At 31.6% G+C, this 25,564-nt stretch overlaps 3 protein-coding genes and 1 long non-coding RNA gene across 4 annotated transcripts; 1 reads left to right on the top strand and 3 right to left on the bottom strand.

The window, feature by feature from the left end:
- Positions 1-2,624: 2,624 nt before the first annotated feature.
- Positions 2,625-4,642, bottom strand: LOC108822841 (uncharacterized). Its single transcript, XM_018596023.2, has 3 exons — positions 4,023-4,642; positions 3,762-3,947; positions 2,625-3,257 (listed from the first exon to the last, which is right to left on the bottom strand). The coding sequence occupies exons 1-3, from the start codon at positions 4,503-4,505 to the stop codon at positions 2,901-2,903; spliced, it is 1,026 nt and encodes a 341-aa protein (XP_018451525.2). The 5' UTR covers positions 4,506-4,642; the 3' UTR covers positions 2,625-2,900.
- Positions 4,643-13,785: 9,143 nt separating this feature from the next.
- LOC130498715 (uncharacterized) lies at positions 13,786-15,080 on the bottom strand. The gene is made up of 2 exons (XR_008937641.1): positions 14,170-15,080; positions 13,786-14,091 (listed from the first exon to the last, which is right to left on the bottom strand). It is a non-coding gene; the product is annotated as an uncharacterized LOC130498715 (long non-coding RNA).
- A 153-nt stretch (positions 15,081-15,233) lies between these two features.
- LOC108822135 (protein WEAK CHLOROPLAST MOVEMENT UNDER BLUE LIGHT-like 2) lies at positions 15,234-17,922 on the top strand. The gene is made up of 3 exons (XM_018595162.2): positions 15,234-15,464; positions 15,566-16,120; positions 16,214-17,922. Exons 2-3 carry the CDS (start codon positions 15,578-15,580, stop codon positions 17,918-17,920), a joined length of 2,250 nt encoding a protein of 749 aa, XP_018450664.1. The 5' UTR covers positions 15,234-15,464; positions 15,566-15,577; the 3' UTR covers positions 17,921-17,922.
- A 34-nt stretch (positions 17,923-17,956) lies between these two features.
- On the bottom strand, positions 17,957-19,336 carry LOC130498714 (photosystem I chlorophyll a/b-binding protein 5, chloroplastic-like). Its single transcript, XM_056992269.1, has 6 exons — positions 19,030-19,336; positions 18,823-18,955; positions 18,626-18,738; positions 18,431-18,535; positions 18,264-18,352; positions 17,957-18,194 (listed from the first exon to the last, which is right to left on the bottom strand). The coding sequence occupies exons 1-6, from the start codon at positions 19,224-19,226 to the stop codon at positions 18,052-18,054; spliced, it is 780 nt and encodes a 259-aa protein (XP_056848249.1). The 5' UTR covers positions 19,227-19,336; the 3' UTR covers positions 17,957-18,051.
- Between the last annotated feature and the right edge of the window lie 6,228 nt (positions 19,337-25,564).

Genomic DNA, 25,564 nt, shown 5'->3' with positions numbered 1-25,564 from the left:
CCCGTCCATTTAAGAAATACTTTAAAAATTAGTATTTACCTTTCTCGCAAATATATTTTTCTTTTGAAATCTCAAGTTCATGTTTGCTACTTTAATAATAATAAAAAACAAAATATAAATGAAAGAAGAAGAAAAGATACCGTTAAAATATACATAGACCTATTGGAGCTTGGTGGAAGATGAACGTGTTTGAGAAATATGGTGAAAGAATCTTAAATATGATTATATCATTTAAATATGGATATTATTTTTTCATGATTAATTTTTTTATTGGTTCTCTCTCTTTATATTATTCCCTAGAATATCAAAAACATTAAGTATAAATTTTCAATATTTGTTGTGTGCTGGTATATATATCAATTTCTAAGTATATAATACTTGCAAACATATATCTATGTTAAAACATGAGAAATTTTATTTTACTGTTTACAAGTTTTTGTTTAAATGCAACAATTCATGGATTATCCGTATTTACACAATTTTTAATTAGTAAAATGATTTTATTTTGATTTATAAGTATAAATATTATGGTTTGATTATCAAATCATTTAAAACAAATCATTTAACTGAATATTTTTTTAAACAAATCATTTAACACGTTTTAGGAAGTTATAATATTTTTATGAGATTTTTAGAATATTTCTTTAACTGAAACTTTCATTAATTTTCACAAAAATCAGGTTTTTTATCCGTAGAAGGCGCCTTCTAAAAGTTTAGAAGATTGACAATAATTTTGAACACGCTTTATACTTTTAATAGACGTATGAATACATTATAAAAAACACATTCCCAGAAATTTAGAATACTTAATAAAAGTAGAAGATGCATTCGGACGAAAAGTAGATAGCTTTGCGATTAGTAGAATGCACATTCCACTTATTTAGAAATTTAGTAAATAGTAGAATGTGCGTTCTAAAAGAAGTAGATGAACATATTTATTTTATAAATCGTTGTCTACTATACCATTTTCCGTAGAAGACACATTCTACCTTAGTAGAACGTATTTTCAAATTTTTTATTTATCAACTTTTTGAAAGAAAAAAAATATCAGCTTGTGTATATGGGTGTTTTATTAATTGTTTATATTTTTAATATTTTTTTTTATTCACAAAAATATTTATTTCATTAGTTTTCAGAAATACAAAAGGTAAAAAAGAGAAAAGTTAGACAAAAAAAAATTTATACCAAAAAGACAACACCCTTATTTTTTGTTCTCTATTGACAATTTTCCCTTGTAATAATAAAGCAATAATTGAGAAAACAAATTAGACACTTATTACAAAGCAATAATTGAGAAAACAAATTAGACACCTGGGAAATCTTTGGTGGAAGAACGAAAATAGCCTACTGTTTTTTATTTTTGTAAGGGAACAATTATTTTTAAGAAATACCTTAGGATATCTATTTTTAGTTTATTTTCATAAAAATAGTCTTCAATAAGTAAAAATGATCAAAATAGATTTCATTAAAGACTAAATATATACTTATACTCTTAGCGTTAACCAATCTAGACTTAAACTTAGAGTTAAAGGAGATTTCAAAATTAAAAAAAAAAATATCAAAAATTTCAAAACTAAAATGGGCTACTTTGTTCATTTTATTTTTTTGAAAGTTATTTTGGTGATAAAAAAATTAAATGATTATTTAAGAGAATTTCCCGTTATTTTTCCAACTTTATATTGATTAAGGTCCAATAGACCAAATTATAAGAGTTTCAGTTATATTTTAAGCTCAAAGCGCATCAAAATTTACAAAAAAAAATTAAGAAATTTGTTTGCTCAGTCAATTTGATTCGTCATGTGTAATGCTTTGAAGATGTCTTGGGCGCATCACTTTGACAAGTGTTCTTCATGCGTTATACCTATCCTCTGCCGTATTGGAGCTTCTTCTCAGATCACCGAGAATTGAGTGTTGGCTTCACCACTCTTCCTTTGCAAGCTTCTTCCACATTGATAGAGATTGCTTCACAATGGAGAGTTTGAATTTCTTCGACGCTTTATTCACTGACACAACTCTTTAACTGCTTCGCTGATTTTGCCATCATCTTTCCCTTCAGTCTCCATCGGCGACTAAGAGGAGGACCACACCCCCATCTCTGATAAACTCAGACTACATATCCTTTTTGCCACAGCACTAAGGGCTCTTCGACTGAAGAGGCGCGAAGTTACATTCACCAAAACGGTCTATTCCTATAGAAGAAAAAGATGAAGAATATGAACAGATCAAGAGAAGCAGTTTTGATAGTTCGATCATCTAAGATCAGAAGCTTATTAATCAAACTAAATCGGAGAATAACAATAACTTGAAGAACAGCTATGATTTAATTTGAAAACACTACAAAAATCGGCTAGCAAAGATGATAAACTGACTAAGCGAAACTAAGAAATCAATTTTCGATCTAAATTTTTATACGACAAAAAAAAAAAATATAACCTTCCCTACGAAAATACTATGTTAAGGCAACAATAATTTTAAATTTTGTGGTTAGTTATTCTAAACCAGGTTTAATTAATTAAAAAGGGAACAAAGATAATTTAGGATTTTTGTATGATCTATATGGGTAATGGGTATATGTGTTCTTCCTTGTACAAAAATGCTCCAAGAGCAAATATAAAGACAAAATGTGACATGAAGTGTAATATATACTCTTTACTTTAAACAAATAAATTAACATATTCAAAAAGGAAGAGAAACAAATAAATTAAAACGTGATAAAGTTATATATTCTCCTCATACAAATAACCAACCACTCAAGTAAATTAAAGCCACCGACGATGGTTCTTTCCTTCGGGCACCCTCCACGCGCTGCCCCCAACAACCAAAAAAGCTTGCCCGTTGAGCTGTAAATCACGTTACCCTATATGCTCAATTTTCCTCGCTAAACAGGTTTATTTCCTTCTTCAAACAGTAGTGACGGTGCAATTATTGGAGATGGCTATATGCTTATTGAGAAGTTTGTGTTCGAAGTTGATGTCACATTCGATTTTCTTGAGGAACTTGGGCTTCACTAGCTTCCCCAACACGTAAGCTCGTGACCGAACCACAAAGCTGAGCTTCATTGGCACTGGTGCAGGAGGCGCGGGCGGGTCAGGAATAACGACAGGAGCTCCTTTCTTCTTCTTTTTAGGTTTGGGAAGTGGAGCTGGAGGCGCTGGCGGTATCAAGGTCGCGCCACTTCCATATAAAGGAATCTTCTCTCCGGTTATATGTACCAGTACCGTTCTCTGGCTCTTCCTTGACTGATAAAACTTCTTAATCTGCAAGTAACATAAATCAAACCCACCAAAGTAAAGAGAATCAGTATCAACGCTCAGACCATTGTGTAGGGCTACTACGACTTCGTTTAGAACAGTTAATTGGTTAGTTTGGTTTGCAAAAATTCTGTCAAACTGAACCAAACAAATTTTGATTTGATTTTCAAAAATTATGCCGAATTGAACTTTACTTTCGATTAGATTCTAGTTTAATTGGTTAAAATTCAAGTAGATTTGATAAAATTCGGCTCAAATTCAGTTAGTTCGATTAGTGTTGTTTTGAATTTTGAATATGATTTTGGTTTAAATTTAGTATAAATTGGTATGATTTAGTTAAATTTTTATTGTAAAATTGACTACCAAACCGATAACCGAGTAAACCTACCAATCAGTTCAGAACTCAATCAAAAATTCAAGTTCGGTTTGGTCCGGTTGATATTTGAAGGACTAATTGTGTGTTAGAGGTAATGCTAAGTTCAACATAAACAAGTTCGATTAGGGACTTACGGATCCAGAGCCGATTTTCATCTGAGAGAAACTGAGATCGATTGGAGTTGAAGTAACATGGACACCGAAGAAAGTTCCCGTGTTCCGATACAACATTCTCAGAGTAGCGTTCATCGTGATCATATCCGTTCCTACACCACCAGCATCTTGACCAGCTTGTACCTTAAGCATCTCGAATGTTATACTCTGCAAAATTTTGACCAAACATTTTCAGATCTGACTTGACACTTTGGATCAGATCTGAATAAGTTGAAAACAAACCTTAACAGTGATCTTCGGTTTCTGAGGTTTAGCAGCTCCATATAGAATCAAAGAGAAGAGACCAAGAAGTATAAAGAACCCAACGATGAAGAACAAGACATAGCATCGACGAGGCAGACCACGGTCTCTCTCGCCGTCATCTAACAGCCCTTCCTCTTCAATCATCGCACACTCTTTCCACTGCTTCTCTCCGCCGTGTCCTTTCCGCTTCGAGCCGTCGTTGACTTTCCGAGACCCGGGTTTCAAGGACCCGGAGAATCGTGTCGAGGAGGATTCTCGTGAGTGGCGACCCATGGAGGATTGAGAATGCGGCGGAGATCCCATCGGGCTAAGCACCGGAGTTGAGTGAAACGATGTCGCTGTTTTCTCTCCGTCGTGGGAGTCACGGGAAGGTGACTGGACGTAGTAGACTGGTCGACGAGGAGATCTGGCTGGTGACGACGCCGCGAGGCTCGTCACCTCGGAGTCGGTTTTGGCGTGCATCTCCGGTTTGGAAGCTGGAAAAAGCAACAAGCTTTCCTCTGGAACTGAAACGGAGGGAGAAGGGAAAAAAAAGAGAGGAAAGTGAAGCTTGTTAATGGTTATGACTCAATGTGTGGAGCTTAAGGCTATGTTTTGTAATATTGCCCAAACGCGTTCACAATTATACAGTTGTCGATGACTCTTTATATTATTAGTCTTAAAACTAGATTAATTAGCAAGAGAAACATTATTTTAATTTAAAATCATTTTCGGAGAGAGTCAATTTCTTTTTGGCTGAAACAAGTTGTTTTTTTCATTTATTTTATTTTTTGCGCTATTAGGTTCTCTATTTATTTAATGTGGTTAAGAAAACTGATCAGAGAAAAGATATATGGAACTTTAGTGTAAAAGAAGTTTAATCTACTTTGTTACTATTAACAATAATGTTTCTAAAAATGATTACTAGTTACAATAATTATTGACCATCACATGCATAACATATTTAGAAAAAAAAAACATATTTAGAAAGTTCCAATGTGGTAAAACATAAAATATATGGTTAACATAATGACATAAATCAAATTATATATTTATTGAAACTGTTGATCAAAAATGTCAAAACCCGACAATTCAATATTGAAACACCGATACAAGCCAAGTAAAAATTGATCATATGTCTAATAGCAATTGTGCATCGAGGTGAAATTTAACAAATCTAAACCAACTAAAATCTGCCGACAAAAAAAAACCAATTAAAATCTACTAGTTGAATTGGATCATGGCGATTTTGTTTTTTTTTTTTAGAATAGATCAACTATTAACACTAGATTACTGAGTTTGACATTGCGTCCACTATCCTGGCACTAAAATATGATGGATTTAATTATAAGATACGTGTTGGTTAATACATGACATTAGAGCATGTTTATAGGCATATCTTAATCCATATCTTAACATTAAAAAATTAAAAGAAAGGAAGAAATCATATAATATGTCTCTTATTTAAGATGAGAAAATCATTTATCTTATTGTTAGGTGTCATAGAAGCATTGGCTAGAAGAGAGGCAGAGAGATGATGATTATCTCATTCTCTTTCTCTGGTTTCTCTTTCTCTCATAATGATAATTATTAAAAAATCATTAAAATTCACTTAAGTTACAATTAAAGTATCTGCTTATAAACATGCTCTTATACTTAAATAATTCGTATAATTAAAAATATATTATATTTAATGGGCCACTTAAAAAATTTAAACTGCTCAAAAAGTAGAATTATATATTTTGTTTTGGTGAAAACCCATTGATAAAAATGATATAAGCTGTCGGTCATTGTTGAGATGGCAAATCACAAATAATATATAAGTAAAATACTGCAAATTAGGGCCGGACATTTTATCCGTTAAATTTGATTCGATTCGTTATCCATTACTATTTGATCAGAAAATTTTGGATATCCGTAAGCTTTCGAAGCAAATCAAATACTAAAATTTAATATCCGTTAAAGTCAAAGAAAATCAAAATATTAAAATTTTGAAAAGCAAATATCCGATCAGATCCGTCAATATATAAATACATGTATATTTGATTATATTTATAGTTTTAAATGTATAAAATTATATAATTATTATTGTAACATATGATATGACAGATTCTATTCACATATTACTTATAAAAAAGTATTACATAAAAGGAAAAGAAAATATTTAAGACAATTATAATCTTTTTTTTAAGTTTTGTGTTATTATAATTGTTAACTATATAAAAATTTACAAAATATGTAGATTCACTATTTTTTTTTATTTTTTATATTATGCAAAAAAATATTTTACAAAACAAATATGTATCAAACTTTTAAAATTATTTGTATTAATCAAAACAAATGAGATATCCGTAAATATCTATTTATTTTCTGGATATCCGTTTTTCCGAATATCCGTATTTTTTCGAAGCAAAGTAAATCGGAAAATTAGATATCCGTAACATTCGAAGCGAATCACAAATACTTTCAAAAACCCGGATATCTGATCCGTGTCAAAGCCTACTACAAATGGAGTCCGGGTCCGTATATTAAATAACTGGATAGTGTTATCTCATCTGAATGAATGTATCAATTCCAAATTGAGATGGATGATTATCCTGATGGAAGCATTGCGAGGTTGTGATGCAAGTATTGGCAACTGTTGATCAAACGAATCACATTGCATATATGACTTAAGAGGTTATAATGATTGATTATAGTTTAATCATCCCATTTTTGTTGTTCTACCGACAAACAAAAGGTCACTAACTATTAGTTTGTGAAAGAAAAAAGATACTGAACACCGACAATCAAAACAATAATTTTATATTGTTCTAAGTTTACAAACTGTTCAACGGAAAAAAAATATCATAGATTAATTATCTATTTGCCTGAATAATGATGTATAGACCTAAAAAGTTGGTTAGTTAAAAAAAAAGTTGGTTAGTTTCACCATCATCCTATCAAATTATTGTAGAAAACATGATCAGCTGTTGTAGTTTCACCATCGTCCTATCAAACAAATCATGATCGCATTAAAGTTGGATATAGTTAATATTTGTTCTGGGCTAAGTTATTAACAAAAAGAAGTGAGTTTCATGGAAGAAGCAAAGGAACAAATAATATAGTTATTTTATGGGAAAAATTCCTTAAAAATACACGGACTGAATTTTATTTGCTGAAAAAATACATGAACTTTTTAGGCTTCCCAAAAAATACACAGATTAATTTTGGTTGTCCATAAAATACATAAACTTTTGAATTTTTGGAGGTTTCACACCTCGATTTTAAAGACGTTAACTCTGATTAACAGAACATTAAGACGCCGTTAAAAACGTTAACTCTGATTCAAAAGTTTATGTATTTTATGGATAACCGAAATTAGTCTGTGTATTTTTTGGAAAGCCTAAAAAGTTCGTGTATTTTTTCAGCAAAGAAAATTTAGTCTGTGTATTTTTAAGGAATTTTCACTATTTTTTTGTGCAACATCATATTTCTTTTATTCAAGATTTATTATAATCACGTTTAGCAGTTTAGGTCTATGCATTTTAGCCGGATTCAAAAACTTGAACCGGTCCTTGTTACTCTCCACTGAGTAGTGGTTCCCTGATCCGAAAATATTCGGTCCAAAACCAAACCGAAAGTGTACAAGTATCTGTTGGGTCAAAAATTCTTCTACTCGAAAGAATTGAAACTAAAAAGAATTGATCCGAATAGATCCAGATCCAATAAAATCGACCCGAATTCAATAAAATTGACCCGAATCCAATAAGATTTTACAGATAGTTTATATTGGATCCGAGTCGATTTTATTGGATTCAGGTCAATTTTATTGGATCCGGGTTAATTTTATTGGATCCGGATCTATTCAGATCAGTTTTTTCGGTTTCAATTCTTTCGAGTAGAAGAATTTTTGACCCTACAAATACTTGTACACACTTTCGGTTTGGTTTTGGACCGCATATTTTTGGGTCAGTTCTAGTTCAAGTTTTTGAATCCGGCTAAAATGTCTAGACCTAAAATGCTAAATATGATTATAATAAATCTTGAATAAAAGAAATATGATATTGCACCAAAAAATAGGGAAAATCCTTAAAAATACACAGACTAAATTTTATTTGATGAAAAAATACACTAACTTTTTAGACTTTTCAAAAAATACACAGACTAATTTTGGTTGTCCATAAAATACATAAACTTTTGAATTAGAGTTAACGTCTTCTAACAGCGTCTTAACGTTTCGTTAATTAGAGTTAATGTCGTTAAAATCGAGGTGTGAAACCTCCAAAATTCAAAAGTTCATGTATTTTATGGACAACTAAAATTAATCTGTGTATTTTTTAGAAAGTCTAAAAAATTCGTGTATTTTTTTCAGCAAATAAAATTCAGTCCGTGTATTTTTAAGGAATTTTCCCTTATTTTATGACAGTAGAAGGTAGAATACAGACATGCTCCAGTTGGCGGTCCACCCCTTCATTTTTGTCTTTCCCCTTTTTCTTTTCTCTTTTTCAGTGTGTCATGTTTCATCATGCATTATGCAAAATTCAATAATTTAATTTAGATAAAAAATTAATAAGCCATACCATTAACTCACAAAAATATTCAATGGCGGCTTTGAGATGTTTAAGATTCGATATAAAAAAACTCTAAATAGTACATAATATATTAGTTATTAATAAATAAAATACAAATTACATTTTGTAGCTTAAAATGTTCTTTACAATTACAGCTACAGGAAAAAAACTTTCATATTATTGTTAGTGTTACATTAAAATAAAATAGGTTCTTCGTGATTCTAAAGAAATAAGTAGTGCAATAAAAAAAAATAAAAACTATGTTTTATTGATTAATAAGGCAGAAACACAATATATTAATCTAAAACCGTTACAGAAAATTACATCTCTCAAACAAGATCTAATAAATTGAACTCAGTTCACCAGGTCAAATGTTACTTCGACTTGAGAAGAATAAAGGAAAATAATCAACTATAAAAGAAGAAGACATAGATAAGGAAAGATCACCGCGTGTCTCTGGTCGGGTGGTCAAGGCATTTTGTGGATCTCTAAGAAATTCGAGTTCGAAATTGCATTATACCAAATTCCACGTAACTTTCATATTTTCTCTCTAGAGAATGGTCTACGATTTTTTAGATAAGAAAAGATATTCATAATAAAGTACTTCTCGGTACAAGAGTTATACTTTTCATATATCTACCTTGTTTTGTCGAGTTGATAATCTTTTCACTTATTAAACGTCTTTTAAATAACTCATCATCAAATAGTGCATACATGATACATTAAAACTCTGTTTTTCATACTGCAAGCAAACAGTGTTGATTGTACTGATGGAAATAACAATATTATAAATATCTGGTGAAAATGAAGATGATAAGATAAAAGATTAAAATGACATTTTGGTGAATAATTCGAACTTCTAGGGTGAATAGTGAAAAATAAGTTATAAAAAAGCATGAATTATTTTTGTGTTCGAATTGAAATTTTAGGTCATATTTGAAAAAAACCTTATTTTCAAACGTTAATAGTTTTGTTTGAACAAAATAATATCATAATCAACATGTTTGTCATCTAAGTATTTGTTTCAAATAGTCACATGTATTTATAGCATACTATTATAAATTTATTTTATTGGATATGCGCTTGAATATTAGACGACTTCATATATTGAAAGATTAACTAATTCATTTGAGTTATTTTCTATTTAACTCATATATTATTTAAATATCATTTGAAAATTATAAGTAGTAATTTTATATAATAGTTTCAGTTTTATGGTTATGAAAATTGTTTATTTCTAAGCTATATCATAGAAAGTAAAATTGGATAAAAAACCTGAATCCAAAAAACGAACGAATCCGATCCAAAAAATAGTACAAAATCATTCTCAGAATAGGTTAAGTATCCGAATAGAATTAAAATTATGGTATTTAAGGAACCGAAACCGAACCTAACTCTGAAATACTTTGGGTATCCAAATGTATCATAGTTATAGATTTATATACCTAAATATATTAATAAATTTTAGATCTAATATATAAATATCAAAAATATATAATATATTAGAAGTTGTCCAAAATATTTAAAATTATATAAAAATAGTCAAAAGTAAATGTCTAAAATAGCTATATAAATATATTATTTTATATATTGTAATAAAGTTAAAGTATATAATAAATTTATTTTCTTTTTTAAATAACTTAAAAGAGTTATCTGAACCAGAACCGAAATCTAATAAAAAATTTATAAATATCCAAATATGACTGAGATTTTTAATTCCAAAATTATAATAGATCCGAACCGAACATGATTGGATCTGAATGCCCACCACTAGTAGAAAGTGTTGTCTAAATCACACTTTATAGTTACAAAGAATATTATGTATTTAATTCAAACTAAATTTCATTTTATAGTTCTTTGTGGTCATATTTTTGAAATAGGGAAGGCTTAGATTTGTGGTCATATGAGTCTGAAATATATGTGAATTATAACAAAATAGTTGGCGATTTAGGATATATAATAAATTTATTGGTTAGTGCCAATATATGAATTATAGTTGAGATCAATTGCAAAAAAATTGTGATTAAAAATATTTGTGTTAATTTTTTGAAATATGAATGATACAGATTTATTGGCCGCTTATATAGGAGGATAAATCTCATATGAATCGATCTCTGAACTAATTCTTATATTAGTTGATTACAACGAAAATTTTTAGAGAGTAACAAATAATAAAAATTAAGATATGTGTAGTATTTAATATTAGGAGCAATTTTGGAGAATTATTGCTTTAAATTTTATTATGTACCACAATGAATGTTTCCACCAAACAGAAAATACGATTGTTTTTTTTTTGGTAATCAAAATATGATTGTTACGGCTGCAAAGTTATTAATACCGCAATGAACAATCTTAGGGGTGGGGGGTTAGTGGGAGTAGTATTTTTATAGAGTTGGCTGATTCTAAAAATCAAGAGATTTGTTAAATTTGTAAATACTTCTAAAGAGTTTTTCCTATTTTAAAAGTTTATGAAAATAACCTAGTTTAAGGATTTTAAGAATCTAAAGGAAATATACAAGATTCTTGAAGTTTTGTTTTATAAGTAAAATTGTGTAGAATTCAATTCTTAATAACACTAGATTTGATAGAAACTTAGAATCATTAAACGCCAAACTTTATGAATAGTAAGAGATTTTGTAAGTCATTAAACAATCATCAAACCAATAATACTAGATTTTATTAAGATTCTTGGAATCCACCAACGCATAACAATAGAATGTGAGAATTTTAACAATCATTACAAATTCATATCTCACTAACAATCATTAGTTATATGCAAAGTATCTGCATGAGTTGTTTTATATTAATGCTCAAATTATTTTAGGAAATTAATACATGGTAAAGTTAATCATAGGTATGTTTATTTAATTTTTCAGTGGTATTGAATTGTAAATATTTTGCAAGTTTAAGGGTGAAATTTAATTGATACTTCTATTTTAATAATATAAATAGATGTTGGTTGATATTTTATAGGTAGTACTGTGGCAAATAATTTTTCTTTCTCCAAATTTATTATAATTCAATTATTATTTATATCGTTGTTGAAAATTATTATAATATATTTTAAATAGATTTAAAGATATTTTCTAAAGAAATGAATATATTGATTTTGAAAATTTTCTATAGCTTAATATTAGTATTTTAAGTTTTTATAAAAATAATATTTTAACAAAAATTATAGGTACACAAGAAAACTTACAAACTAATAAAAGACTAAAATTGAAACATCAATTAGTTTTAAAAAATATATCAAATGAGAATCAAATAATTATTGTAGAAAATTGAGAAACTTAATTGTTCTCTAAAATTACGTTATTTCGTTTGGCAAGTATTGTCTCGAGCTCTACCAGTAGCTAAGAATCTTAGGGCACGTGGCATACATGGTGACCTCTGGTGTAGTATTTTTGGTGGTGAGGAAGAAACTATTAATCATGTTTTTTTTTGAATATCCACCGGCATTACAAAGTTGAGCCTTATCCAGAATTCCTTCCTTTTCAGAAGTTTTTCCTACAACATCGGTTTTCACTAGTTTAGACTATCTGTTTTGGAAACTGCCAAAGAAAGTTGATTCAGATTATTTCCATTGATTATGTGGTATATATAGAAAAATATAAATGATAAAAATTTCCAAAATAAGAATGGGAACCCTAAAAAAATTATGCGTAAAGCGGAAGTGGAAAGCACACTTTGGACTGAGACGCAAATACTGATACATGAAACTCATGGGCCTTTCCAGCCAATGGTTAATTGGCAATCATTAGGGGCTACCAGAATTTGTTTCCTGGACGGGGTTTGGAGGGCGCAAGATACATTCACCGGATAGGATTGGTACTGTCCACGAACGGATTCGAAGGATGTTATGATGGGAGATATGAATCTTCGACGAAGTCTATCACCTTTACATGCAGAATGTGAAGCTTTGATTTGGGCTATGAAATGCATGAAGACTCTACAGTTCTCGAACATAGTATTTGCAATGGATTATTCTTAACTGGTGAAGATGGTGTCTTCTCTTGAAGACTGGCCGGCGTTTGTTACACACATGGAAAAATTTTACCGCAGTAAGATTTTATTCCATAATTTTACGATCAGACATATCCCAAAGGCATAAAATACATTGGCGTACAACCTTGCACATGGTCGAGAAATTTGCCTTCAGCTATGTTATATGTTGATTCATTACCTTTAGTTTGGTTTTCTAAACCGGTGGTTTCCTAGACGTTTAGCCAAATATGTTGTCAAAAAAAATAAGAAGAAAATGAATAGAATATGGAAGCCGAAGAAAACTAGAATTTATACAAAAAAATACAATATAAATAGTGAAAACTTTAAAAGCAAAGGAAAATATATTAATTAATCATCAAGAAAATATTAACTATTTAATGGATTTACTTTTGTTGACAAAGTTGAATATGTGTAACTAAAACAAAAATTTCTCTGTAATTGAATTGACGTTTTAGTTTTTTTATTTTATTTTAAAATATCAGTTTAATTAAAATATTTTTTTAAAAATATAGATGATAAAATTATTAAAATAACCAAAAAATTATTATATATTTATATATCAATTTTAAATACAAAAATATTATCTATCTGAAATATAAAAAAAAACCATTTTCTAAAAATCCTAATACTATGTTAGCTGTATAATTTGAAAATTATGTTATAACTTATAAATATAATATATGCTAAAACAAAATAAAATAAAATTGTTTGATTAAATAAAAAATTTAAAATAAAATTCTGCTGGTTAGCGCGGATAACACTGTGTTTGTAATCATTTTTGGATAGTTGGTTAATAATGATTAATATCTTAGTGTATATGAAGAGCAATTTCTCTTCAATTTAAGTACTGTCTTCAATTAACTTTTAATCTATTGGTATATTTGGTAAATTGAGTCTTTTAAGTTTGACTGAAAATATGATAACTGCCTAAGTACCATTCAACAACCATATTAACTCACAACTTCAAGACATTTTGTTGACCAAAATAAAAAATCAATATATTTCATTGACCAAAATAAACTTCGACATAAGAGCATCTTTATCCTTAAAACTCATTAGGGTCTCTTAATCATTTATTTAGTAATAAATTTGTGTTGAAAACTTTAGTTAAGAGACACCTAAATTGTTGTCCTCCATTGCAAGTTTCTTAAATAAAGTTTCTTAGAAAAAATTGAAATAACTTGAGAAAGAAGAAACAAATTGAGAAGGAAGAACAAAGACTTGTGAATACACTTTCAACGTAACTACAACAATACAATATACATGTGCTAAACAAGAAGAAAACAAGACCACAGGTCAGAACCAATGGCAAACTGACCTGCACTGCTTGTTGGCATGGTGAGGCAGTGACAAGTCTTGCGTGTACTTGTTCCATTGTTCCTAATTCCACCTGCAATTATCAGTACCATTCACTCCACCAGAAGACTCATCAATGTCAAAGTACGAGTGATGTCCTTCGGTAAAAACAGAGTATATGAAGACCATCTCCATGTCACTCGGGTATGGAGTCTCTGCATCATATAAAAAACAGAAAGCTAATGAGAGCTAAGTAAAATAAAAACTTTAAATGTAAATGTTTTTTGACAGACCTCTGATCTTCTCGAGAAGTTTACTTTCAGTAACACAAGTTTTCTCAAGCTTCTTCTCAATATTCCGTTCCCATAGCTCAACAAGACCATTCATCGAACATACGTTTCCAGGCAGCCTTAAGGTACAATGTCTTGTTCAGTGTTCTAGAATCATCAATAGTTTTGATTGTAAACACTGCAGCATCACCGTGTGCAGCTCCTGACCTCTTGGGATGATGATTTTTATCTTTCTTGCAGAAAGGAACAACGTTGAGCAACGCAGTGTCATCAACCATATCAATCTTCATAGTCCTGATCCCAACAAAAGCATTGTCCTTGACTCTCACTCGCTCCACTTTAGATCCATTCCGTTCTTTCCGAGCGTCTCCACAACATCTTCCTTCTTCCTGAAGATAGTTCCCGTTTCGATCTCAGCCAACAGTCTTCTCTTCTCAGCCTCCAGAAGTCTCTCAACATGGGTGGAATCATCTTGTCCCTTCTTCTCAGAGATACAAACAACAACAGACCCATCAGTCTCCCTTGTGCACATCATCTTGTTCAGCAGACGTTTCCTTGATCTGTTTCAGCTCAACCTTATCCTCATCAAGAAACGAGGAGCTAGCTTCGGATACAGAAAAGACTCCGGGACAATCAACATTCATCATCGCCTGGGCTTCTTTCTCATGTAAAGAAACGACCTTTATCGAGTCTTCAGACGAAACTTCTCCAGAAATCGAAGCTTTCTCTGAGGAGGTTAGCGGGTTTGCACAAGACAGTCAACGGAATCAGATCTCGTCGTCATCACAAAGAGCGAGAGTAAAGTGAGAGAAGAGAGACGAGTGAGAACAAAACCCTTGAAGGAAGAAGAACTGCAATCAACTTGAAAAAAAAAGAGATGAAAGAGATGAACGCCCAAAGGACAACACGTGTTCCTGAATAAAAGACGGTCGTTAAAGACCGCGATAATGATGCTCTAAGAACATATGTTGGATTTACAGTGGTGTACACTTTGACAGTAACTGAATACTAAAAATAAAATGAAAAAAATAATAATAATAAACCACACAGCGAGATTTTAAAGACCAACAGAGATGAGAATGAGAGGCGTGCCTTCCACGCCTTATTGATGTTTTTTTTTTTGAAATCTTTTCTGATGATAATTATCTCTAGTCTCTGTTTTTCCGAAACGAAATCTCTCTTTTTATTTTCAGGTAATCTAAGAATTAGGGCTTCGTTAATCTGTCTTCAAAAGTTAAATTAATTCTCCTTTATTAACCAGAAGATTCGTCTTGCACTTTGTTGCATGTTTTCTGAAGGTACGACATGTGTTATTTTGATAAAAACAAATACGATGAACAAGATTCATATCATGAATTGATCTTTGTAATTGTGAATTCCTGGTAATTGATTTGCGCAGTTTCGTGGCAATATGGTGGATGATGATAAAGTTTCCAACGACTTTTCTTTACTTCTTGATCTCAATGAAGATTCATCAACGCCTTTCAATAACAGTCTCGAATACGATTCATCCATTCTTGATCTCCTAAACTTGGAAGATGGACGAGAGACACCAAATCCATTTATTGAATCTCTGCATGCTCCACCACAAGAAGATCAACATATTTTAGCTGAAGCAGAGCCACCAAAGGTTTACATCGCGCCAAGAGTCATGATAAACCACGAGGACTCGTTTTCTCTAGACTCTCGAATCGACAGCATAGAAGATGCAAGGATTAGTTTGCCGGATTCACCACCTAGAGGAAGCCAAGATGTCGTCGGTCTCTCACGTCTTAGAGTTCCTGTCTCACCAAGAGCTTTTGTGCATCCGAGAACTTCTGGATCCCCACGTTTTGGGTCACCCACGAGTCCTGTTTTGATCGATACCACTGCCCCGTTCGAATCCGTCAAGGATGCAGTTTCAAAGTTTGGTGGGATCACAGATTGGAAAGCACATAAAATTCAAACAATAGAGGTTTTGTTTCTTTACTTTTTGCAGTTTTCAACAGTCTCTTGGTTCTTTTAATTCATTATACTTAAGTCTTGGATTGGATATGATTGTTTCCAGAGACGAAAGACAGTGGATCAAGATCTTGAAAAGATACAAGAGGATATGCCTGAGTACAAGAAACAAGCAGTTGTAGCCGAAGAGGCGAAGGAGAAGGTTATGATGGAGCTTGAGAGAACAAGGAGTATCGTCGAAAAGCTAAAAATGGAGCTAGAAAAGGCTGAGAAAGAGGAGCAACAAGCGAAACAAGACTCTGATCTTGCGAAGCTGCGTGTGGAAGAAATGGAACAAGGGATAGCTGACGAGTCGAGCGTAGCAGCCAAAGCGCAGATAGAGGTGGCTAAAGCGAGGCATTCGTCAGCGGTTTCCGAGCTAAGAAACTTAAGAGAGGAGATAGAAACGGTCTCTAATGAGTACGAATCTCTGTTGAGAGAAAAAGAATCGGCAGAGAGGAAAGCAGAGGACTCTGTTATGGAAGCTAAAGATGTAGAGAAACAGATGACGGGTTTGTCAATAGAGGTGATCGCCACTAAGCAGTTATTAGAGTCAGCTCAAGCGGCTCATCTCGAAGCTGAAGAGAAGAAATTTGATGCAGCCATGGCTCGGGACCAGGACCTTTATAACCGCGAAAAGGAACTTAAAATGGTGGAAGAAGAGATCGAGAGGCTTCAACAAGAGATCCATGCGGCAGACGATGTGAAAATCAAACTAGAGACTGCTTCTGTACTTCAGCAAGACCTGAGGGCCGAGATACCGGCTTACAAAGACGCAAACGGTAAGAGAAACAACAGTGACATTCAAGCAGCGGTTGATTCGGCCAGGAAGGAGCTTGGAGAAGTTAAATCAAACATCGATAAAGCGAACTCTGAGGTGAAAACGTTGAAGATAATTGTTGGATCATTACAGTCGGAACTCGAAAGAGAGAAGAAAGATCTCTCGGAGACCAAACGTAGAGAAGCCCTTTCAGTTCAGAGAAACGGAGAAGAGGCAAGAGAGGAGAGATGCACAGAAATAGCCAAGAAGTTGCAAGAAGCTAACGAGGAAGCAGAGGAGGCAAAGTCGCTTGCCTTAGCTGCTCGAGAGGCGCTGAGAAAGGCGAAGGAAGAGTCGGATGAAGCGAGAACAGGAGTCTCTGCAATAGAGAGTCAGTTAGCTGAGGCCAAAAGGGAAATGGAAGCTGCAAAAGCTTCTGAGAAGTTAGCCTTAGCTGCGATAAAAGCGTTGCAGGAGACTGAATGTAGTAAGAAAATTGAAGACATTAGTAGCTCACCAAGAAGCATAATAATATCAGTGGAGGAGTACTATGAGCTAAGCAAGAAGGCACATGAGGTAGAGGAAGCAGCAAACAGAAAACTAGCAGAGATTGTCTCTCAGATCGAGGCGGCTAAGGAAGAGGAATCAAGAGTCTTGGAAAAGCTAGAGGAAGTGAATAGAGAAACAGCTTTACAAAAAGAAAAATTAAAAGAAGCAATGGGGAAAGTAGAGAAGGCCAGAGGTGGTACAGTTGGTATGGATCACGAGTTGCGAAAATGGAGTTCAGAGAAGAGCCCCAAGACTAGTCCAGAGGGTGGTGGAAAGGAGAATCATGACTTAGGCAAGTCCAAATCGGCTTTACATTCAGCAACATCATTTGCATTTGGTGAACAAGGAAGCAACAATGTTGGAGATGGTACTAATGTGACACCTGAAACAAAGAAGAAAAAGAAGAAGTTTTCCTTGCTGCCAAAAGTCTTCATGTTCTTGTCAAGAAAGAAATCAAACAAGTGAACCAGACTCCAGTATTGGATTTTTATTTTGTTATGATTAATGTTAAAAAGAGTGGTTAGATTTGTTGTACTTTTTAAAGGTAATTGATACACTTCTCCAGCAGTATATTGAATTTGCTACATGAAATGTAACTAAGAAGCAGAGGTGAAGAGGGTTTGGATGATGGTCTTATGCCACGGATTAGAGAGATGCTCGACAAGGTTATCGATAGGACCAGTGTGAGTCACAGAGGCTTGAACAAAGAACCCTAGCATCGCCATCATTGCTAGACGACCTGTTGCAAAATGTCACACATAAAGTTTACAGTATGAAACAACCAAAATGAATGGTGAAAAACTATTACCATTCTTGATCTCCTTAAGCTTCCAGTCATTAGCGTTCTTGATATCCTTAGCAAGTCCTAGTGGATTCAAGAGCGGCCCTCCAGGATATCTAAAAGCCAAAGCCAACTTTAGTTTCTACACAATGTATAAGCATTAGTAAAGAGTTGAATCATGGAAGAAACATTACCCGGGCTCGAGCCCTTCCAGAGCTTCTTCAAGTCCAAAGAAAGATCCTTCGGCGGCTTGAGATCCTGGTGAGACGAAGTCCATATACCTTTTGGTCTCAGCAAACCTATGAAACAAAATATGATCATTCTGATCTCTGAGCTTTCGTTCGTTTAAACAATGGATATTATATACAGAGAGAGTTTTCTTGTATCACCCCATAAGTAGAAACTGTACAACAATGAGAGTTTTTGTGCTGGCAAAATCAAATTTCGTTGCTCCAGCTTCGTACCAAACCGGTAAGTTGCTAATCCCTGTGGTACGAAGTAGCTATATGCAAACCAAAACAAAGCTGTTGGTTAGTCTTTTGAGGTTGCAACATTTAAAAACTAAAGGCAATGTTTGAAGATATACATCCGTGAAGAGTATTCCGGCAACACCAAGCATGGCGAAACGAGCATGGACAAGCTCTGCTTGAACATACCATTTCAAGCTTTTCGGATCTTCTCCTAACCCGAGCGGGTCAAACCCGTAGTCTCCAGCTAACCTTTTTTATTTAAAATAAAAAGATTTGGTCAAAAGGCTTTTTGTCTGTTAAGAAAAGACAGAAACAGAACGCACTTTCCGTCGAGGTAAGGTGGAGGTTCGAGACCAGGTAGCCATGTGGCACGTTGTTCAATGGATGCCGTTGGATTGACGCTTCGTCCTGTTACGGCTCCAACGGATGAGATTCGTCGTTGTTTTGTGATGACGGCTGAGGTGTCACGACTACGGATAAGAAATCCTCCGGCGATTCCTCCGCGTAAGAAGACAGACATTTTGCTCTGTTTTTTTTTTTTGGTTACGTTGTTTCGGCTCTGACACTGTTATCTCCAATCAGAGGGAGAAGAAGCTAAAATACATTGTCCACAGAAAATAATAAAATTTAAAAAATCTGGAGAGAAAATTTTGGAAGACAATGAATCGTTGGATATTATATATTATCTAATACTATTAAAGCAGAATCCTAATAGGGATTCCACTACCTTTTTAAGAGTTATTTACAGAGAAATGCCACTACCTTTTTATATTTTATAATTAACTGAAAACTCATATTTAATTAACATATATTAACATATATTTTTCTCGGTTACATCTAACTCAATTAAATTACTTTCTACATTCTGCTTTTTTTTTAAATGTAGATACACGATTTTGCTTCACTCAATTTTCCAAAATTTTGGTGCTTCAACTGGTGCCTCAACTGGTGCTTCAGATGGTGTAACAACTGCCAAATTCTCCATATAATCTCTTTCAGTACCCACTTCATCGCTTTTCTCATTCTCATCCTCTCGAATATGAGGAATAATCGTCAACTCTTTAAGACCGACCATATCATCACTAACTCTTGCATCACTAAGAATTTCCTGAGCCCTAGAAAACATCTCGTTACTCTGATTTTCTAAACCAGATTCTGGGAACTCGACATGCAAGACAATACGCCCCTGATTTTTTTCGACTTCCAACAAAAATGCTAAAACATCTTCATCATCGAAGATGTAACATGGCCTCTTATCATCCATTCCAAATGGAAAGTAACTCAGCTGAATCCTGGTCGAAGCTACATCAATCTTCAGTTTCCTGCATATTCTATCAACCAAGTGAGAGTAAGTCACCTCCTCATCACTTCTCATCTTAGACACTAAAGTAGAAATATGTCGGTCTTTCCGTTTCCATCGAACTTCATCTCCCACATCTGAATAACTACCCCCTTGATCAAAATATATCACCACACGTCTGTTGTTATCCATAGTTACTTGAAAAGTATGATAAACAACATCACCACTTAGTAGTTGTACCGGTTATTCTAGTTATACACATAGCAGTGATGACATTTGTACTAGTTGTACCACTTATATTTGTTTTCATGTTACACTTGATATTACAGTTATACTAGTATACCAATAATACTATTTTAAGTTGTCATACTAGTTCCACTGGTAGACCTATTGTATATGTTACTAATAGATGTATTAGTTCTACGAGTTATACGTTTCGTATGAACCATCAGAGTAACACTAGTTGTACCAATATACATATTGTACAAGTTGCTAATAATAGTTGTACCAGTTTAATTATTTGTATGTTTCCTGTGAATTATCACATTAACACTAGTTATACCAGTATACATATTGGTGCAAGTTACTAATAGTTGTACTAGTTTAACTAGTCGTACGTTTCGTATGAACCATCACAGTAACATGATTCAACCACTCTTACCACTGTAATGTCTTTGGTTCAAACATGATTCAGCCAAATCTAATTTGAGAGAGAGAGAGAGAGAGAGAGAGAGAGAGAGAGAGAGAGAGAGAGAGAGAGAGAGAGAGAGAGAGAGAGAGAGAGAGAGAGAGAGAGAAGAGAGAGAGAGAGAGAGAGAGAGAGAGAGAGAGAGAGAGAGAGAGAGAGAGAGAGAGAGAGAGAGAACATACCCACGTTCATCTATGGAGGAAGATACACGATTTGTTGTGGATGTTTATGCTGCTCTTTTCTGTTCTTCGTTCAATCTCTCAACGACCAAAGTTATGAAAGATAGAGTGGTTGGTACGTGAATTGAAGAGGAGAGGAAGAAGGTTGGTTACGTGAATTGAAGAGGGGAAGAAGAAGAATGGGTCCCGCAAAGAGGAGAGAAGGGAAAAAGATCGTGTGGCTGCAATTGTTTTAATCTAATGGTGTAAAATCATTCTTCATTAAGGTTATTTTAGTAATTTTCTTTTTTTTTGTGTCATGGAGAATATGTTAGGTTATAGGAGAATAAGAAAGGTGGGTTGTGTGTTATTAGAGAATATTCCCATAATATCGACCAATCAAAAGCTAAGCTTTTTGGGAACCAATTACCATCAAGAAATATTTAATAACATTATAACTTCTCAGTACCCTATATTGAGATTTATTTAAAAATCACTTTACAGCCATAGAAAACCCTAAACATACTTTAAACCCTAATCGTAAGTACAAAGCCTCAATCATATAATACATAAAAGGTGCGTAATGATTTGAACTTAGGCTTATACAAATAAAAAAATATAATGTCACTTTACAGATTTTAACTCTGTGTTCGAAACATACAAATAAAATATAATGTCACTTCACGTATTTTAACTTTGTGTTATAAAAAACATACAAATAATACAAATAATTAAAAAACCGATATGAGACCAATTATAATTTATATTATAAATTATAAATTATAAATTTGCTGGCCATAATTTCAACCAACAAGTAGTCACGTTTTTTTGGGAACCAATTAGATTCAAGCAAGATTTCTAATAACTTATCTAATTGCCTGATATTATCTACTTGATATTTTTTTAAAAATATATCAATAATTATTATCCTTCACATTGAATATTCTTATTTTAAATTTATTCATCAAGCAAAAACTTTAAATACTAAAATCTTAACGAATTTGTAAATAAGGTTTTAATTAGCATTAAAGGTAGATCTCGGAAAAATTATATATATATTGGTATATTCTTTTATATATGGTAACCGAATTGAACTCATCATTAAACTACTTCCATAATATTAGGCATATGCCGTAATTTAAGATTCGGTTAGCTACGATTCTAAATATTTTACACGTTAGAAACGAAAACCCACCCTACCTCAAAGTTATTATAAATATAGATACGACGTATCAAGGAGTAAACTGCCCACAAACTTCACAAAAAAATCTCTGTGGATTCTAATATAAAATTTACTACGATTAAGGGTTTGAAGCATTGGATAACAACTTGGTTGGTTCATGTGAAGGTGTTACACACTTGAAAATAACAGACAGGCGATACCATGAAAATCATCTTAGCTGACGAGAATGTAAGTTTCATAATTTAAACTTTTTGTCTTAAATCTATATTGTATCATCGTTTAATTATTGATTTCATATTGCCTGTTTGTTTTAACAATTTTTCTTCCTATTTGTAACATGTAAAAAGGTCAAAATACACATGCACCATGAAAAAATGACTTACCTTGAGAGTAAAGAAAGGCTGCTTCCGGTTGGAGTATGGAGAAAATTCCATAATTTTAGTAGTTGTCATCACTTTGTGCCATATTTCTCATATGGATGAAGCATGTAATACACACATTGTCTTGTAATAGAAACATGACATATGATCAGTAGGTTACCATATATTTAAAGATTTAGTTTTTTTTTGGAAACTTATATATTTAAAGATTTAATTTGCTGAAAATAACTATGTTTTTCCCAATATAAAGTCTGACCACTATATATTAAAGATTTTTTTTACACTTTATTAAACAAACTTATCTTTATGGCGGTAGTATTGTTTCAATTTCAATCGTTTCTATCTTGCTGCCAAAACATGCACTCAATATTCCTTATTCCTTCAACTACCTATGAAATGCAATTTAGAAAAGTCACATAATGTTATGTTCCTTATTCGCAAATATAAAGTATTCATACATACTAATAATAGATGACAATTAAGGAGTTTATAAGAATCATCATTCTTTGTTATTTTCTTAGCAGTACTAACCTCTCTTTCTAAAGTGCAATGTCAAACTTCTTAAAATCTTCTTTCTTCATGTATTTGTATAACCACGAGCTGAATACACATTTAGTTAATCATTACAACTAAAGAAAATTGGATTGCAGAAACATAAATTCAATGCAAACACATTTATATGTGAACAGTAAGTGAGAGACCTCACCGTTTTATAAACGAGACTTGAATTACAATTCAAGTTCGTTTTATTTACACCACTATTTCATCTGAACTTTGATTATTTGCCTAACTTAACTGCAATTGTGCTGGATATTTTTAAATTTTATCCTAAGCCCATAATGTTTGATTATTTATGATGGACTAATCAAAAGCCTAATCTTTTGTCCTATAATATTAGATTTAAAATTTATAATTAAAACCACTGTATTCCTTTCCCTAATAATAAATTTAATTTGTGAGAAACAAATATGTATATTTTAAAAATTATAAATTAGCATCCGATAATATATACATTAATATATATATATATATATTATAAATTAGCATCAGGTTACATATTAGTGTTTTGATATCTCAATAGTCAATACTGTTCATCCTGAACATATAAAAATTATTACAATATACACATAACAAAAAAATATACAGATTACAAATATAATATCATACATATATTTCAAAAAGAGACAAATCCGCGCTTTGAAAGTGCGGGTCAAAATCTAGTTCCCTTTATTTTGGATATATAGAATAGTTTATAAAATTTAGAGGTTTTATCACTGAAGAGTGAAGACTTATAAAATAGTTTATTTTTTTAAATAAAATTAGAAAAGTGTTTATAAAATTACTAAAAATGGATAAAACTTTATAATCATTTATAATTACTTATACAACTAATTTATAACCCTCTTAAATTAATTTATAAATACTTATACATTATTATTATCAAATTTATAAACCTTTACAAATATTTTAAACAAAATTTTACAAATGATTAATAGTTTTTATTATTGATTTCATATGCCTTCACAATTCCTACTGCATTGCTTATTAACTTTTATATATAATTTATAAGTTTTATAAATTATTTTATAAATCTCTTATAATTAGACCTATTTAATGATCAAGACTAATTCTTAACTAGACTATAGCGGATGTTAATTTTCATTTTTATCTTTGTTGTACTAAATGTTACACATGATTGCAATGATTATAATGTTTAATTTTAATTGCTTCTTGGATAACTTTTTAAATATTATTACTATGCTAAAGATTATGAAAATACTGAATATATAGATTTAAACGTGGTTAGAAAGATTTAAAAAAAAAAAACTAAAAATGAAGATTTTTTGAAATTTTAATTAGCTAAAATAGCTAGGAACATGATCCAAATTTGTAATAAATATTTATTTTTATAAGTGCTAATATATATTTTAAAATGTACCTGACTAATTTTTAATATGATATTTCTAAATACAATAATTTATATTTTATATTGAGTAATTTTATTTGTCTTGTAAACCATCAAGGGTATCATTCATACTTTTAAAAAAATGATCCAAATATCCGCACAAATATATTTTATTTTTTATGGATCAAAATTTTATGATAATGTATAATAAAATTGTTGTATATATTATTTAAAATACATGGTGCTCTATATTTTATATTTTCAACATTTATCATACTGGACTTACATTGGCGTATTATTTATATGAAAATATATGTAAGATAATATATTCAAATGTTATTATATAAATGATTTTTATGTGACTTTATTTTTTAGTTATTATAAATAGTAAAAATATAATTACATAAATTTAAAAACAATATTGTTCATTAACTATTTAAAGATAGGTTTATTAATTATTTCCAAACATACACATAAATAATAAAAAAAATTAAAAATGAATACTATATGTTAGGTTTATTAATTATTGTTGTCATATTTTTTAGTTAGAATTTTATTTAAGAAATGTATTAATTAAACATAAATACTAGGATATGATCCGCGCGCCCGCGCGGTTGTCTTATTCAATTATATATATTTTAACATTTTAGAATGTCCATTTTTATATGTTTTAACATTTTATAATATCTTCAACTTGGTTGTTCTTTAACTACTAAACTTATTTCTTAATGAGATTGTTTTTCTTCTTCAATTAAGCATGATTCTTGCTCATTTATTTTGACAAATTAAACACTAAAATTATCCTGGTGAGATGAAGTCCATATACCTTTAAGGAAGTAAGTAAATAAATTGATGAAGATTGAAGAATTATTCAAAGAGAGATCATCCAGTGATATATAATCTAAACTATTAAAATTGAAGTATATTTTGTACTTAGCCCTAAGTTTTCCATAATAATTACCAAATTATACCATTGAATTAAACACAGTCGTTTAGTACATTCCCTAACCCATTATCTTCGCTTTTCGTAACATCAGTAAATAGATAAAAGTTTTATGACCTTCGCTTTTAATAGATTAGATGAGAAGTGCAGTTCACAACTATATCTTCTCTGCGGATATGCAAATGAGCATGCTTTTAAGGGTGTCAAAATGTGTTGGCTTTCCAACCCAGTCTTCTTACCACCTGACAACATTGTCCTAGACAATCTTATAATAAGCATTAAACAGTATTTATATTTCTT

Source organism: Raphanus sativus, chromosome 8 (assembly GCF_000801105.2).
Source record: "Raphanus sativus cultivar WK10039 chromosome 8, ASM80110v3, whole genome shotgun sequence".
Lineage (NCBI taxonomy): Eukaryota > Viridiplantae > Streptophyta > Magnoliopsida > Brassicales > Brassicaceae > Raphanus > Raphanus sativus.
The sequence above is the reverse complement of the archived record's forward strand: the minus strand, read 5'-3'. Positions and strand labels throughout refer to the sequence as shown.